We start from the raw sequence: 14,324 nt of genomic DNA on the forward strand, positions 1-14,324 counted from the left end.
TGGGACGGGGGTCCGTGGGAAAGGAGGATTTGGGGGGAGGGGAGGGGATCGAATATTTGTATAAAAGGCAAAAACCATGTTTACCAGTTGGGGAGGGGCAATATTTATTTGTTGTAAATAGAAAATGCTAGACTTGAATATTCTATTAAAATCCCGTTTCTACTATAGCCCGGGAGCAGTGCTTTCCTTTCACTTCCTGTGCTGATTTAAACGCCCTGCGGACGCTCGCAGTCCGTGTTCCGCTAAGAAGCCATGCAGGTGGTCGGCGTGTTCGCTGCTGGGGAGGCGAGAGGGGCAGCCGCCGGTCTCTGGCTCCGACGGACATGCCCAGTTCCACCGTCCACCGAGGGCGTGTTGACTTGAGTGTTGTTTTCTTGGGCAGTGAGCTGAGACAGGACCCTTAGGACCCCGAGGGTTAGAGGTCGAGGTGCCTTCACAGGGCACAGCGACCCCCTCTCAAATTTGGGTGTCTTTATTTTTTATTTATTTTTTTTAAGGTGTGATTTTTTTTTTTTTTAAGTTTTATTTCTTTATTTTTTTAGAGAGAAGGGAAGGGAGGGAGAAAGAGAAGGAGAGAACATCACTGTGTGGTTGTCTCTCAAACGCCCCTCCCTGGAGACCTAGCCTGCAACCTAGGCCTGTGCCCTGACTGGCAATCGAACCAGGGACCCTTTGGTTCGCAGGCCGGCACCCAATCCACTGAGCCACACCAGCCAGAGCTTGCTTTTCTTTCCTCCTTTCTATCCTTCCTTTCTTTCTTTCTCTCTTTCTTTCTTTCTTTCTTTTCTTTTCTTTTCTTTTCTTTTCTTTCTTTTCTTTCTTTCTTTCTTTCTTTCTTTCTTTCTTTCTTTCTTTCTTTCTTTTCTTTCTTTCTTTCTTTCTTTCTTTCTTTCTTTCAGAAAGGGGAAGGGAGAAAGAGGGAGAGAAACATGTGGTTGCCTCTCGCATGCCCTCTACTGGGGACCTGCCTCACAACCCAGGCCCTTGCCTTGACTGGGAATCGAACCAGCGACCCTTTGTTTCACAGGCTGGCACTCAATGAACTGAGCCACGCCAGCCAGGGCTGAAACTTGAGTGTCTTTAAAAACAGCATTGGTGACAGAAGATGGTAGAGTAAGAAGCTCTGGGGGTCAGTCTCTCCATGGAAATAACCATTAAGCTGGGGAGGAATCTACCAGAATCATCAAATCTGGGGCTCTAGAACCTCGTCAGACGCGACAGCCGGGGCGGCTGCACAGAGGGCCATGCCGCTGAACTTGAACAGGGAAGGAAGTCTCTGCCAGGTCATGCGCTGACACGCAGGCCCGGGGACGGAACCCAGGGGCAACACACAACCGGCAACGCAGGCTTTGCAAAAATCCTTTGGAGAAGTTACCGCAGAAACAGAGGGCCGCCTCCCTCGACCGGCCGTAGAAGCAGCCTAACCGGCCCTCCACCTTCCACACTGTAACGCCCAGCACCCAGTTCTCAGCCCATCGCTCGGCACAGGAAACGAGGGCTCGTTCCCGGGAAAACAACTCGACGGGCCACCCCAGACACTGAAATCGCCCACCATGGCCCGGCCCTCAGGGCCCTCGGTGTGGAGTGACTGCCGACTTTGCAGGAAGAGAAGGGATGCTAAGGGCACAGGGCGCCGTTGTCAGCGACACGCTGGAGCGCTGCTCAGGCACGAAGAGAAGCGGAGCTCTGATGCACGCTGCCACAGGGATGGGCCCTGAACACGGGCTTCCGCTTAGAGAAATACCTAGAACAGACAAACTGATCGAGACGGGAAGTAGAATCGATGAACGGGGCGGGGGGCGGAGGGGCAGCTACTGCTGAATGGGCACGAAGTTTCTGGTTGGGGTGATGAAAACTTTGGGAACGAGATGGTAGTTGTGGTTGCACAAGAGTGTGGATGCCATTAGTGCCACTGAATTGTGCTCAGCTGAGTTAGACACCGGGGGCACTGTGACCGGCTCCAGGCCGTGGGCTAGGAGATCGGAAGGAGGTCTCCAGATCCGCTCAGGGCCCGGCAGCTGGCAGCGGAGCTGGGGGTAGAAATGGCGGCTGATACGCACAACAGAATGACAAATGCCTGCCACCGGAAACGCGTGCCTCCTCACTGCAAGGACGCAGACCTGCCCGAGGGCGAGTCTGTGGCCTGGGCCCGTGTGTCTCCAAGTACCTGGACGTCCGTGAGCGGATGGGCAATACGTTGACGGAGTTGGCTGTGCAGGTGAGCAGCTGATGAAGGGGACGCAGCCGAGCGCTGGCCTACGTGAGGCCCCAGACGGGACCCGCCGCGAGGTGCGCCCTGCCCCTTCCCGCTTGTCTGATTGAAGCGTCCCCACTGGGTGTCATCGGGGAAGGCTGCGCGGCCTAGGTGGTCTCAGGAGGGTCTCCTGGAGCCTGGGGGCCGCCTCCCAGTCGAAGAATGGGTATCTGCCACATTGGAATGTGACTGTATGTATATGTATATATAAAAATATATATTTAAAAAGTTTGTTGTCACCCTAAAAAACATAGTTAAGTTAGCATGTTATATGTTGTGTCTATTTTACCCTGATTTTTAAATAACAGCTGCAAGGACCAACTCCTGACACAGGACGTGGCTGCCTTTTGCGGGGGGCGGAGGCAAGAGTTTCGGCTTGTTCTGGGGTTTCTGTTGCCCACCCATGCGGAATTTGTAGATTTCCGTCGCTCTGGTACCCGCCGATCCTAATGGGTAGAAGGGCTGGAGCCCTTGGAGCAGGCAGCGCCCAAGCCTGGGCTGTGGCTGGGTCACGGGAAGCCGGGGGGGGGTTTGAACCATCTCATGGGGAAGGCTGAAAGGTGAGCCATGGAAGGGCAGAGCCAGGTGGACTGTGGGCCACCCCGCATTACTCCAGTGGCTGCCGTTGTCACCCAGACCTATGGGGCTCAGAGGGCTCGCCTCCACCAGGGAGGCCTCCGGGCACCCCGGGACAGAGCCCAGGCCCGGGTCCCGACACCACGAGCCGTTCTGGTGCGGCCGAGCCAAGCAGGGACGTGACTTCCTAGGCGACCGGCAGCAGGGCTGCTTTCCTCGGCACGGGGAGAAGGGCCAGGTCCCCGGGCCAGAAGGAGGCACTGGGATCCACAGGGACCCTCTTGCGGCGCAGGAGGCTCCAGAGCGCAGGCCACACAGGTGGAGGCGCTGGGAGGAGGCGCGTGCGTCGTCCCGTGGGAGGACGGGAGCGCGGGGGCGTCCTGGCGCCTCCACTTGTCGAGAGCGACGGTCGCTGGGAGAGGCCTGCACTCGGTGAGCGTCCATCCCCCGCGGTCTTTGACCAGGAAGCCCCTCTTCACGTGTGAGGGTCCTTGACCGAGCCCGGCAGCCCGGGGCAGCCCGGGTGCCCCTGCGTCACTCTGCGGCCCGGGCCACAGGACGCGGCTCCCCAGGCCTCGGTATCCCACCAGTGGGCTGGAGGGAAAGGGGGTGGCCGGTGGGTCCCCTGCTGCTGTGTCCCCGTACACGCAGCCATTGGATGAGCCGCTCAGGATTCCAGAACCTTCTCTGAGCCCTCACCCCTGCTGGACAGTCACACACACGCACCCCTCAACCATTGTGAGCTTTGGAGTCTCAGGCCCAGGTTTGAGTCCTTGCTCTGGTGGCCCGGGGCACGTGACCCCGCTTGGGGGCTTGTTTCTCTCAAAAAACCTATAAAGGCCTAAAAGGGGGTTCACAGCGCCCAGCTCACGGGGCCATGGTGAGGTCAGGAGGGGTAAGCCCAGCCCCAGCCCTGGCTCTGGCCCTTCCCTGACCCTGTTGCCTCCTCTGAAATGAGGCTGGCGCGGTGCACGTCCTAAGCTGGAGGCTGACAGGGACCCGGGTGCATCGGGCCCCGGGCCACCAGCAACCGAGGTCCTGAGAGCAAAGAAGGACTCCAGGCGGAGAGAGAGAGAAGGCTTTATTCCAGAAGAGCTTGGGAGGAAGGCGGGCTCTCTGGGGTCCCACCCTATGGCCTCCTGGGGCCAAGGACATTAGAAGCCGATGACTGCAGGCATCTGAGGTTCCTCAGAGTCACCCGAAGGGGGCACGGGGGCGGCCTCAGAGTCGTCCGTGGGGGGCGCGGGCGCGGCCTCGGAGTCGTCCGTGGGGGGCACGGGGGCGGCCTCGGAGTCCGTGGGGGGCGCGGGCGCGGCCTCGGAGTCGTCCGTCGGGGGCGCGGGCGCGGTCCCATCCTCGGTGACTGTGGGCAGTTCCTGGTAGGTCAGGGTCCAGTACTGCAGGTAGTTGCTCCTCAGGTGCTGCTTCATGGACTTGTCATCTATGTTTTTGTTGATCTCCAGGTACTCGCCATTCTCCAGGGTGTAGGGGTCCCAATGTGTGGGGACAGCCAAGTGGCCCATGTTGGGGTCCCTGCAGAGTGAGAAAAAAAGGCTGTGTGGTGCCTGAGGCCTCCCGGGGGCTGGGGACCTGAGCCCAGCCCGGCTTGGCCCCGGCTTGCGCGGGCAGCCCTCTGCCCTCTGTGCTGACCTGACCCTCAGGCGCCTTGTGTCCTGGGCACTGGCCGGGCACGTGTGTGTCCTGGGGCACAGCCAGCAGCAATTTCCCTCACGCACCCGTGGGGGTGCCAATGGAGGCCCAGCGTAAGCACGCGGGGGGACAGGGATCGGGACCTGGGCACGTGGAGGGCCCAGGTGGCGGGAGGCCCAGGTTCCCTCGCCCGCCTTACCCAGTTCTGGCGAAGTTGGTCCAATAGGCGATCATGGCCTTGGAGACAGTCCTGTCCTGGGCCCGGTAGCCCAGGGGGGTGCTGAGGGGCTTCCCAAAGACGTACTGGATGTCGTCCGCGTGGTCGGCCCCCACCCAGTCGGGGTAGACAGGCATCCGAGAGGGATGGGAGAACAGGTAGCTGTAGGTCTTGGCGCTCCTGGGAGGGGAGGGGGACCGCCCAGGTTGGCACGGGGCTCGCCCGGGCTGCCTGGCCCAGAGCCGGGCCTGGAGGGGTGCCGCGGGGGCCCCGGGGAAGGGCCGACTGTCCCCAGACTCATGAAGAACCTGGATCGCTACACGTGGGGAAGGCAAAGCAGTGGCCCAAGTTCACGGGTTTGTGGGTTCTACGAGTTCAGTTGTTTGTCTGCTTCACCTCCACAAAACGTAGAGGAGTCTCCCTCCAATCATTCAGTATCAAGAAAGACTTGTTTCTCTGCAAGTGAATGTGTACTTGTCATTTGATGGGATAGGGTGTCTGCTCTCGGGGGTTCCTTGTTGGCTGATGGGAAGCTCAGAGCTGAATTTATTACTTAAGCGCTGCAAAGCTCTTGTCCTGGACCTCTGGGTCTAATTTCATCTTTCTACTTTTTAAGCATTCCCTTTTCCTTTTTATTTTCATCGGCTCTTACTGTGTAGAGGCGCACAGTGTGGCCGCAGGCCAGAGGTGTCGGGAAAGTCGGCACAGCCGAAACCCACCGCAGTGGCTGTGGCAGGGTAGAGTGGGCAGAAGACCTGCGAGCTTCGCAGAGGAGGCCCGGGGCGGAGGGAGGTTGTGTAAAGTGGCCCCATCCCCCGCCCCGAGGCCAGAAGGCGAGGAGGGGCCCCCTCAAGCCTTGCCAGGCCTGGGCAAACCCTCCTAGAGGCCCAGCCACAGCTGCCCCAGGCCTCCCAGACCCCTGGGGGCCGCCCTCCCCACCCTGGGAGGCCTTGGTGGGCAGGCACGTGCCCCCGGCGGGCCTCCCCCGCCCCGGTTCTCACTTGGCGTTGGCTCTGTGCCGGGCCAGGGCGGTCTTCGTGGGCATCAGGAAGAGGATGTCAGTCTCGAAGTCCACGACCGTCTTCTTCTTGGCCTCCTGGGACGCGTCTCGGGCCCAGGGCTCAGTGTAGAAATCAAAGGTGGCATCGGCCCCCTTGCGCCCCTTGGTGATGGTGAGCCCGCTGACCAGCTTGAAGAAGTCCTCGCTGCAGGGACAGAGCCGGTCCGGGACCCTCCGCCCGGGTCCAGTGGGAAGGGAATCTCCCCACCCCCAGGGGCCGCCGCAGGGGCCCCGACACAGGCGTGCCGACCGCCTCGCTCAGCGGAGGCCTCCCCCTGGGCCCTGCGCCCTACTCACTCCGTGACTTTCTCCTTGTCCTTCTCGATGGCTGGCATGTCGATGGTGGAAAAGATGTGGCCGTCCATGTTGTTGGTGCCAGCGATGTAGTCGATGTCGGCCGCGTTGGCGAACAGGTTGATGGGGTCATCGGGGATGAAGTCTCCGTCGACGACAGGGAGGAAGCCCAGGTAGTGCAACATGGGGTCTGCGTGGAGAGCAGCAGGTGCTCACACCTTCCAGAGCCCCCTGCTTGTCCCCCGGCCAAGACGGGGTGTCCTGCTGCCTCCGATCGGGACCCCGGGCCTCAGTCTGTCACACGGGCACGGGGGCAGGGTAATTCTAGGTCGCGGGGCCGTCCCGCGGGTGTTGAGCAGCGTCCCTGCCCCCCAACCCCCGCCGCTGGGTGCCAACAGCACCCTCCCTAGTTTGACAGCCGTCCAGACTCTGCCACGTGATCCCGGGGGCAAACTCGTGCCGGCTGAGAACCCCCGGGCTAGAGGCCGCGGCTGTCCCCTCACAGCAGGGAAGTCTCTGTCCCCTCCCTCTCTCCTCGCTGGGCCGCAGTCGGGAGGAGGGCGACCAGGAGCAACTGGGGGGCTGGGGGAGATGGGGGGGCTCCCTTCCTGTCCGTGAGCCGGACCCCGCGCCAGGCTGGCACCGCCCTGCAGACCCTGGACCACCCCAGGAGAACCGCAGGCCTGGCCCCAGGCCCGTGGGCGCCAGCCGCCACCAGGCCCTGCCCGGGCTTCCTTCCGCGGAGGAAACGGTCGGTTTGTTTGCATTTCAGCCCACGTCGTTTGCCTTGGTTCCGCCTGCCTGGCGCTTGTGGCTTTAGTGGGACGCAAATGAGGGGCCCCTGACTTGGCCTTAGAATGAGCAGGAGAGAACCGCAGCCTCCTGGGCTGAAGACGCCAACACTGAGGCCTTTTCTGATGGGGTCCCCGGCCCTCCTGGGGGACAGAGGGGCAGAGCCGGGAGGGCCAAACGCCACAGCAGGTGTTCAGCTGGGGTTTGCTGAATAAGTGAGTGGAGGGAAGGATGATCAGTCGTCCGGTGCAAAGGCTCTCAGCCTGGGGTCCCTAGGATTGCGTGTCAGCAACCATGTACGTGAGCATTCTTGGGGGGGAGGGGCAAAGGTTCATCAGCTTCTCAAAGGGGTCATGACCCACGGAGGATAAGAGGAAGGAACGGCCCCTCCTCGCAGCCAGCGGGGGTTGTGAGGCTCTGAAGGGTGGTGGCGGCCTGGAGCGGCCTAGGGACGCCAGCAAGCTGGTGACAGGGTCAGGCCCGAGGCCCGGCACTTCCTGTTCTCTTCAGGAGCAGGGCCCACCCCCCACGTGGACCCCCTACTCACAGTCCATGCCTGCCAGGGGCATCTTATAGGCCATCGTCAGGGCACGGGGGTCGGTGACCTTCAGACACTTGGCCATCCTGGCGGTATCGTCCAGAGGGCAGCCCACCTTCTTGGCGATCTAGGGGTCGCGGGGAGGCAGGTGGGTGAGGCCAGCGCTGGGGCAGAGGGCCGGGGAGGGGGGCGGGGCAGAGAGTGGAAAGGAGGACATCTCTCCCCCCAGCCTCTAAAGCGAGCCCCTCCCCCACCCACCAAAGCTCCTCTTTACCCTTTTGGCCCAGAAGAGAGGGTTCTTCTGGATGGCCCAGGGGCTCAGTGCCACGCCGCTCTGGCTGATGGCTCGCCGGATGAGGCCCTTGTTGTAGGGAGAGAGGGTCTGCAACACACAGAGGCCCTGTCACCACGGCCCCGCCGCCCCTGCCCGCCCCGGCTCCTCCGCGGAGGGCGGCCCGCGCGTCAGCTCCAGCCCTGAGCGCCTCCCGGTCCCCACGGGCTCCCCCCGTCCCCCTCAGCGGAGGGCCCGCCCTTCCCGGGCTCTCCAGACCTGCAGAGAGACACTGGCGCCTCCAGCGGATTCCCCGAAGATGGTGATGTTGTTGGGGTCCCCCCCGAAGGCCGCGATGTTCCTCTTCACCCAGGCGATGGCCATGTGCTGATCTCGAAGGCCGTAGTTACCTGGGCGGGGGGCGGGGCCTGCATCAGGGACCTTGGGCGGGGACTGCGGTGGGGTGAGGGCGGCTCCCAGGGAGGCGGGTGGAATGGGGTGTTGGAAGGGGTGGGGGGGTTCGGACAGGGGACTAGGAGCAGGAGGCCATGGGCCCTCTTGTCTGTCCTGCAGCTTCTGTGACTTGTGAGTCGCTACCTCAATGTCTCATCTTCTGTCCCTTTCCCTCGGCTCCCTGTCTCTGCCCCCTGGTCCCTCTCTGAGGCTCTGTCTGTCTGGGTGGCACCCTCTTCTCTTTCCCTGCAGCTGCCAAGGGGCCCCTGTGTCTCGTGGTCCACCTCTAGCTTCCTGGCTCAGCCTATAGAATTCTGGGCCCTTTCGGGGCCTGTCAGGAGACGTCTGGGATTGCGGGACGCTGAGGGGCATCCCTGCCGGCTCCCCCGTGCCCGTGCCCAGGGCGCCCAGCACACCTGGCAGGTTGGAGTCCCCGGTGCTGAGGAAGCCCAGGGGCCCGACGCGGTAGTTGAAGTTGACCACGATGACGTTGCCCCGGGTGGCTATCTCCTCCCCATCGTACAGGTAGTTCTTGAGGAAGTTGGCCCCATGGCCCGACCCCATGAGGAAGGCACCTCCGTAGATCCAGATCATGACAGGCAGGTTCCGAGAGACTGAGGCAGGAGAGCAGGCCCGGTGACCCCAGGCGCCCTCCCCGCCCTCCTCTCCGGGGGCTGATTCCAGGGACGTGCGGCCCCGGAGCCCCAGGCACAGCCGAGGGCCAGGGCACTCCCCGCTGGGTTCAGGGGGCTGGAGGGCACAGAGTGGGGCTGCGCGCACCTTCCTTCTTGCCCTGGGGGACCCAGATGTTGAGGTAGAGGCAGTCCTCAGACCCGTAGGTGTTGTCCTGGGTGATGGTGGCTTGGAGGCATCGCTTCTTGTAGTCCTTGGCCTTCAGGGTCCCTGTAGGAGGCCAGAGGGGCTGGCGTGAGGATGGCGGCCCCGCCCCCGCCGCCCCCGCCGCAGGGCCTGCCCGCACCGCCCTCTTGCACCTTGCCAGCCGGGGTGTCGCTGGGGGTTCTCCAGGGCCTTGGGGGCAGCAGCAAAGGGGATGCCCTTGAAGATGTCGACAGAGCTGCCCAAGAGGCCGAGCTTCTTGTTGACGCCTTCCACGAAGCCTCCTTCCGTGTACACGGCACCCAGCTGGGGTGAGAGGCAGGCAGGTCAGGGGGCCCAGAGTTGGGTTCAAGGAGGGGCCAACCTGCACCTGAGACCAGGACCCCTAGGTGCCCTCACTCCTAAAGGCGCAGCTGCTGCCTTCTGCCCGGCCCCGGGGGTCCTGCCCCGGAATCTCAGAAGGAGCCGCTTCACCTGGTGCTTTCCCGCACGGGGAGCCCTTCCCACAGGGCAGGGGAGGCAGTCGGGGGTTGGGGCTCTGGCCTGGCTGTGGTCAAGAGCCTCAGCTTCCCCATCTGGGAGGTGGGTGACAGCAGTGTCCTCTGCCCGCCAGCTGGTCCAGGTGCTGGCAGCGGGAGACACTTCGTGCCTGGCTGTGAGCTCCTTGAGTGGGGGCTCTTCTTTCTCCTCTGCCCCCCACCCCCTGGCCATCAGACCGCCTGCTGTGCACCCAGCCCTCTCACCCGGTGTAGGCGGCCTGGGGGCTGGGGCTCCTCTGCCCCTCGTCCCTGTGGGGAGCGGCTGCCTGATCAGAGCCAGCCTCGTCTCCCCTGCCAGTGCCACGCTCGCCCCACGCCCCGCCGCCGACCCCGGCAGGGCAGGGGTGGTGGGTCCCAGCTCCCCGGCTCTCACCTGTGCTGGGTTCCTGGTGGGTGCGGGCAAAACAGCCACCGGCCCTGCTGTGCCAGAGCCCGGGAGGGGGAGGGGCCGGAAGCAGCCGCCCCAGGGGCTCGGGGCTGGGGCCCGGCTCCTCGGCAGGAATAGGCCTGGTCTCTGTGTCTCTCTCTCACCTCCAGGCACCTTTCCTGACCAGCCTGCCTGGTTGCTGGGGGCGGTATGACCGAGGTTGTTGCCCCACCCCAGGGCCCCAGTGGGGAGCGCCAAGGGCAGGGGTACCCTGTTCATGTGGGGGGAGGTGGCGCTGGCTGCTGGAGCAACGTGGAGAAAACTAGGTCCTTTTAGCACCCGGAAAGGAAAGGCCTCCCTTGCCGAAAGAAGGACCGCCTCATTGTGGCAGAGGGACTGGTCTCGGAACCCCCAGGGTCCAGGGCCCGGTCCCAGGGCAGCAGGGATAGGAGAGCAGGGACGAGGGTGCAGGGCGGGCGTGGGGAGGGGAGCAGCCTGGTAGGTACTGGGGCCCCCTAGTTAAGCCCGTGTGGGGCTATGGGGCTTCCTGTCCTAGAAGCGTTTGGCCTGCCCTGTCCCTCACACCCGTGGGAGGGCGATGAGGAAAGAGATTCTAGAGGTGCCCCGGAGGCCTCCCGACTCACCCTGGAGGGGCCCCGGTCACGAGCCAGCCGGTGGGAGTAGCCCCCCAGGAGAAGGAGGTGAGGCTGGCAGCCAGACTGAGTCCCAGACCCCAGTACAGACACTGGGGGCTGCGCGATGTCAGGCAAATTGCTGGCCTGCCCAGTGCCCCCGTCTCCCTCTATGAAAAGGGACACCATCGCCCTCCCTGGAGAGAGGAAGCAGCCAGAGGGAGGGCTGTTGTGGGTCCGTTGCCAGATTCAGCAACTGAACAGGCAGGACGCCTGCTTACATTTGACTTTCGGACAAACAGTGAACATTGTTTTTAGCATGCGTGTCTCCCACATACTGTGTGCCACATACCTGTACCCCAAACCATTCGCTGATTGTGAAGCCCACTTAAACTGGGCACCCTGTACTTGGTCTGCACCCACGTTACCGTGAGAACAAGGACGCGCCCAGCACGAGGAGCCCCTGGAGAGCCGTTGGCTCTCTCAGAGCTGCCAGGGACTCATTTGTCTGTCTGCCCTCCACGGTGCTGTCCCCGGTTCCCAGGTGTGTGTGGCGGAGGACGGGGGCCCTGCCGCCTCCACAGGGCCTCGCTTACCTTTGCCGAGCTCACTGCTGCCAGGCAGCAGGCAAAGCCCAAAACCAGCAGCTCCAGGCGCCCCATGGTGTGTGCCTGCTTTAGGGTGGCCCTGGCTCCAGATCGCAGGTATTTATGGGGCTGGAGCCAGCTGGGAGCCTGAGTTGGCAGCTGCCTGTGGAGGGTCTCTTTCCCCTCCTCCTGCCCCTGTCCCTTCCTCCAGGCTGGCCACCATCCAGGTGGTGTGCCTGGGGACAAGAGACAGCTGCCATTTCCAGCTGGGCCAAGGTCACACAGGTGCCTGTGCACACAGACTCACGCGTGGGTACAGGGGTGGCTGTTACTGGGTGCCTGGTGCCCACAGTGCGCCGGGGCAGCTACTGGGAACAGAGGCAGGTGGCACAGGCTGGGGCGGCAGGGGTGGGGCCAGGCTGGGTGCACAGTGCCCTGTACCCTGGCTCGTTCGCAAGAGCTTGGCCCACCCTCAGAGCGGTCGGTGGGCTTCGTCTCCATGCCCTGCCTGACCCCCTGCCCCTGAACCCCCGAGCTCAGAAAGGATGTTTATAGGGGGACAGGGAGTGTGACTTCTGGGACAGAGGTGGCTCTGAGCCACTGGGCGTCCTGGGTCGCTGAGCCTTGATTCCGAGGGCCCACTGTGTGTGGTCTGAGCTGGTGCAGGGACCCCGAGCAGCACAGGGCGACCCTGCCCTCAGGGTGTGGGGAGGGCCTCACGTTTGGCGAGAGCAGTCCCGGGAGGGGAGGGCCGGGGCTCAGAGGGACACAGCGTCAGGAGAGCGGACCACAGCCCAGCCTGGCGGGCTTCCTGGAGAAAAAGGAAGTCCTGGCTACAGAAATGCACCCACGACCCTGGGGCATGCCACGGAGAGACAGAGTGGCAGAGGGCCAGAGACACGGGGCCAGAGAGACGGAAAAAACAGAGCCCAGAGCGTGAGACGGCAGTGAGAGAGGACACAGCTGGGCTTCAGTGAGAGCATCTTTGGTGACCAGAGGAGGTTATTAAAAAGTGAGAGGCCACCACGGACAAAGGCCAAGGCCCTCGCCTTCGCAGAGCTTGGCCGCACAGCCGTCCCCTGTGAGGGGGTGTGTTCGGGAGCCAGGGGACAGCCAGGGCCCGCCCAGGACGACAGCCCCTCAGCCCCGGCCTGGACAGCCTTCTTGCTGCCCAGGAGGCAGCACTTTTAACACAGGCCACAGCCAGCGTAGGCCAAGCCTGCGGCTGTCACCAGCACACCTGCCCGCCTGTCCCCCTCTCCGTCTGCCCGGCTGGTCCAGCGCCCCGGGCTCGTGCGATGTGGGTGGGAAGGGGTTAGGACAGGGGGGTGGGGACCCGGGGGCCGGGCGGGCGTGGCTGAGCTGGGAGCAGGGGCTGAGGGGATGCTGCAAGAGGCCAGGAAGCGCGCTTGCTAACGTGCCTGTTTTCCGGCCGCTGCGATTCGGAGAGCTTGTCCTAAAGGAAGGAATTCTGAACACGGGGGAGGGGCCCTGTGGGCGTGGGGGCGGGCAGCGCAGTGTTGTTTGTAGGGGGACGGAGGCGGCAGAGCTCCCCGTTTGAACGATACGGGGGGATCACTTATTTAACGATAAGGGGCCCACGTGGTCCTGCACAGAGCAGGCGACAACAAATAGGGTGGCCTTCCCAGAAACACCCGGAAGAGGCGAGCGTTGTCCAACCAACACGGAAAATCGCCAGCTGGCTTCTTAGCCAAGCTGCACGAGTTCCTAAATTAATCTCGCTTTAGAGAGCTGACTTTAAGGGCATTCATTTCACCCAAAAGAGATGTGGCTGTCATCTGAGATCTGACAAAAATTCTCTCCTTGACCAAACTCTACGTGGCTTCCCTGAGCTCTTTTTCAACAAGGTAGCTCTGCACTGGCCAGTTTCAGAAAGAACCCTGAGGCGTGGGTCTGGCTAGAAACCCGGCCCTCCATCGCTGATCAGGGTCCTCACTCTACACCATCACCTGGAGGTGCCTGATCGCCCCGACGGGTCATCAGCAAGAATCCCATTAGGTCAGCCTGGCCCCAGCGACCCTCACCTCTGAGCCCCCGTTAGCAGTTGTCCATCCTCGCCCCCGCCCCTCGGCTGCGGCTCCCACTTGCCCACACTCCGGAGCGCCGAGTGTGTCCGCGGAGGCCTCTTCCCCGCGCCGCAGGAGTCCTGAGCAAGGTCTGGCTCAGCCACTTTAACTACTGTCCGGCGCTGGTTTTCCGGGGACGATTACAGTGCTGTGACTCAGTGAAGCTCTGAGTCATCACTGGCTCTCGGACCTCTCACCGTGGCCCCGCGTGGACACCGCCGCGGGCCCCGTCCTCACGCCTGACCGATTGGGGAGCCACTGGCGAGCCGGGCTCCTGAGCCCCTGCGCTGGGTGGCCGTCCACGGAGGCGTGGGAAGGACAGGTTTCGGTTCTCAAGCTTCTGCGTAGAGGCTCCGTGAGCGACCCTGGTGGTCTCTGTAAGAGGCTGGGTGAGAGCCTTAAGCTTCTCTTTGGAGCCACGTTTTCCCTGCCTGTCAGTGTAACAGTGCCCTTAGTTAACAACAGGGGGGCTGTCCCTGCCGGGCCCTCCCCTCCCACAGCAGCCCCTCCTTCGGTTGAACTTTCCACCTCTTGCCTGCCTCCTTCAAGGGCCCTTAAGGGGCTCAGGGACCCCTGACAGCAACTGCCTGAGGCTGAGAAGGGACAAAGGCTGTTCAGAAACAATGCCCATGTTTGGGTCGCTCGGGTGGCTTTGGAGACACCGTGATAGCTGCTGGAGTTCAGCCCACGGCCTCCGGAAGGTGGGACACTGGGGCAAAGGGAAGTCCTCAAAGTCTCCTCCAAATGCCGGTGAGCAGGTAACCTCAGCTTGTGCCGCTGCCAGACACATAATCTGGATAAAGCGGGAAGTGGAGACACAGCGAGGAGTGTGTGTGTTTTGCTGACTCGTGTCTGCGTGCGCAGGCAGGTCTGTGCGCTGTGTACGTGTGGTATTTTCCCACTTCCGACCCTCTCACCAAAGTCATTTATAAAACCCCTTGGGGGCTCTATTCCAATCGGCTTGGAGAGGAACGAGCAGGTCCGTAAACCGAGGACGCCTCAAGTCCCAGGTGTGAGTGAACTAACCCAAGTGTTTTTCAAGTTCACATGTTGATTTAATAAAAACAGCTGTCTTCTGCGTTATCAACGTATAACATGGGCACATGGTTAGATTTTTCCTGAGTTTTTGAATCGAATGAGGGTAACGCAGTGAACCGGGAACTGACGTGA

General features: G+C 62.6%; 1 protein-coding gene across 1 annotated transcript; it reads right to left on the reverse strand.

Moving 5' to 3' along the window:
• Positions 1–3,984: 3,984 nt before the first annotated feature.
• Positions 3,985–11,142, reverse strand: CEL (carboxyl ester lipase). Its single transcript, XM_054584818.1, has 11 exons — positions 11,077–11,142; positions 9,098–9,248; positions 8,886–9,008; positions 8,522–8,719; positions 7,932–8,062; positions 7,656–7,763; positions 7,391–7,508; positions 6,055–6,241; positions 5,699–5,902; positions 4,680–4,877; positions 3,985–4,363 (listed from the first exon to the last, which is right to left on the reverse strand). Exons 1-11 carry the CDS (start codon positions 11,140–11,142, stop codon positions 3,985–3,987), a joined length of 1,863 nt encoding a protein of 620 aa, XP_054440793.1.
• Between the last annotated feature and the right edge of the window lie 3,182 nt (positions 11,143–14,324).

Source organism: Pteronotus mesoamericanus, unplaced genomic scaffold (genome assembly GCF_021234165.1).
Source record: "Pteronotus mesoamericanus isolate MK-2021 breed Mesoamerican mustached bat unplaced genomic scaffold, CSHL_Meso_final contig_78, whole genome shotgun sequence".
NCBI classification, from domain to species: domain Eukaryota; kingdom Metazoa; phylum Chordata; class Mammalia; order Chiroptera; family Mormoopidae; genus Pteronotus; species Pteronotus mesoamericanus.

What these genes read in the sequence shown, in the direction of transcription:
- CEL (XM_054584818.1), bottom strand. Translation starts at nt 11,142, where the DNA reads ATGGGGCGCCTGGAGCTGCTGGTTTTGGGCTTTGCCTGCTGCCTGGCA. An exon ending in GCGACACCCCGGCTGGCAAG is followed by an intron (nt 9,009 to 9,097) that starts GTGCAAGAGGGC and finishes GGCCTCCTACAG; the next exon opens with GGACCCTGAAGGCCAAGGAC. An exon ending in GCGCCAGTGTCTCTCTGCAG is followed by an intron (nt 7,764 to 7,931) that starts GTCTGGAGAGCC and finishes TGTGTGTTGCAG; the next exon opens with ACCCTCTCTCCCTACAACAA.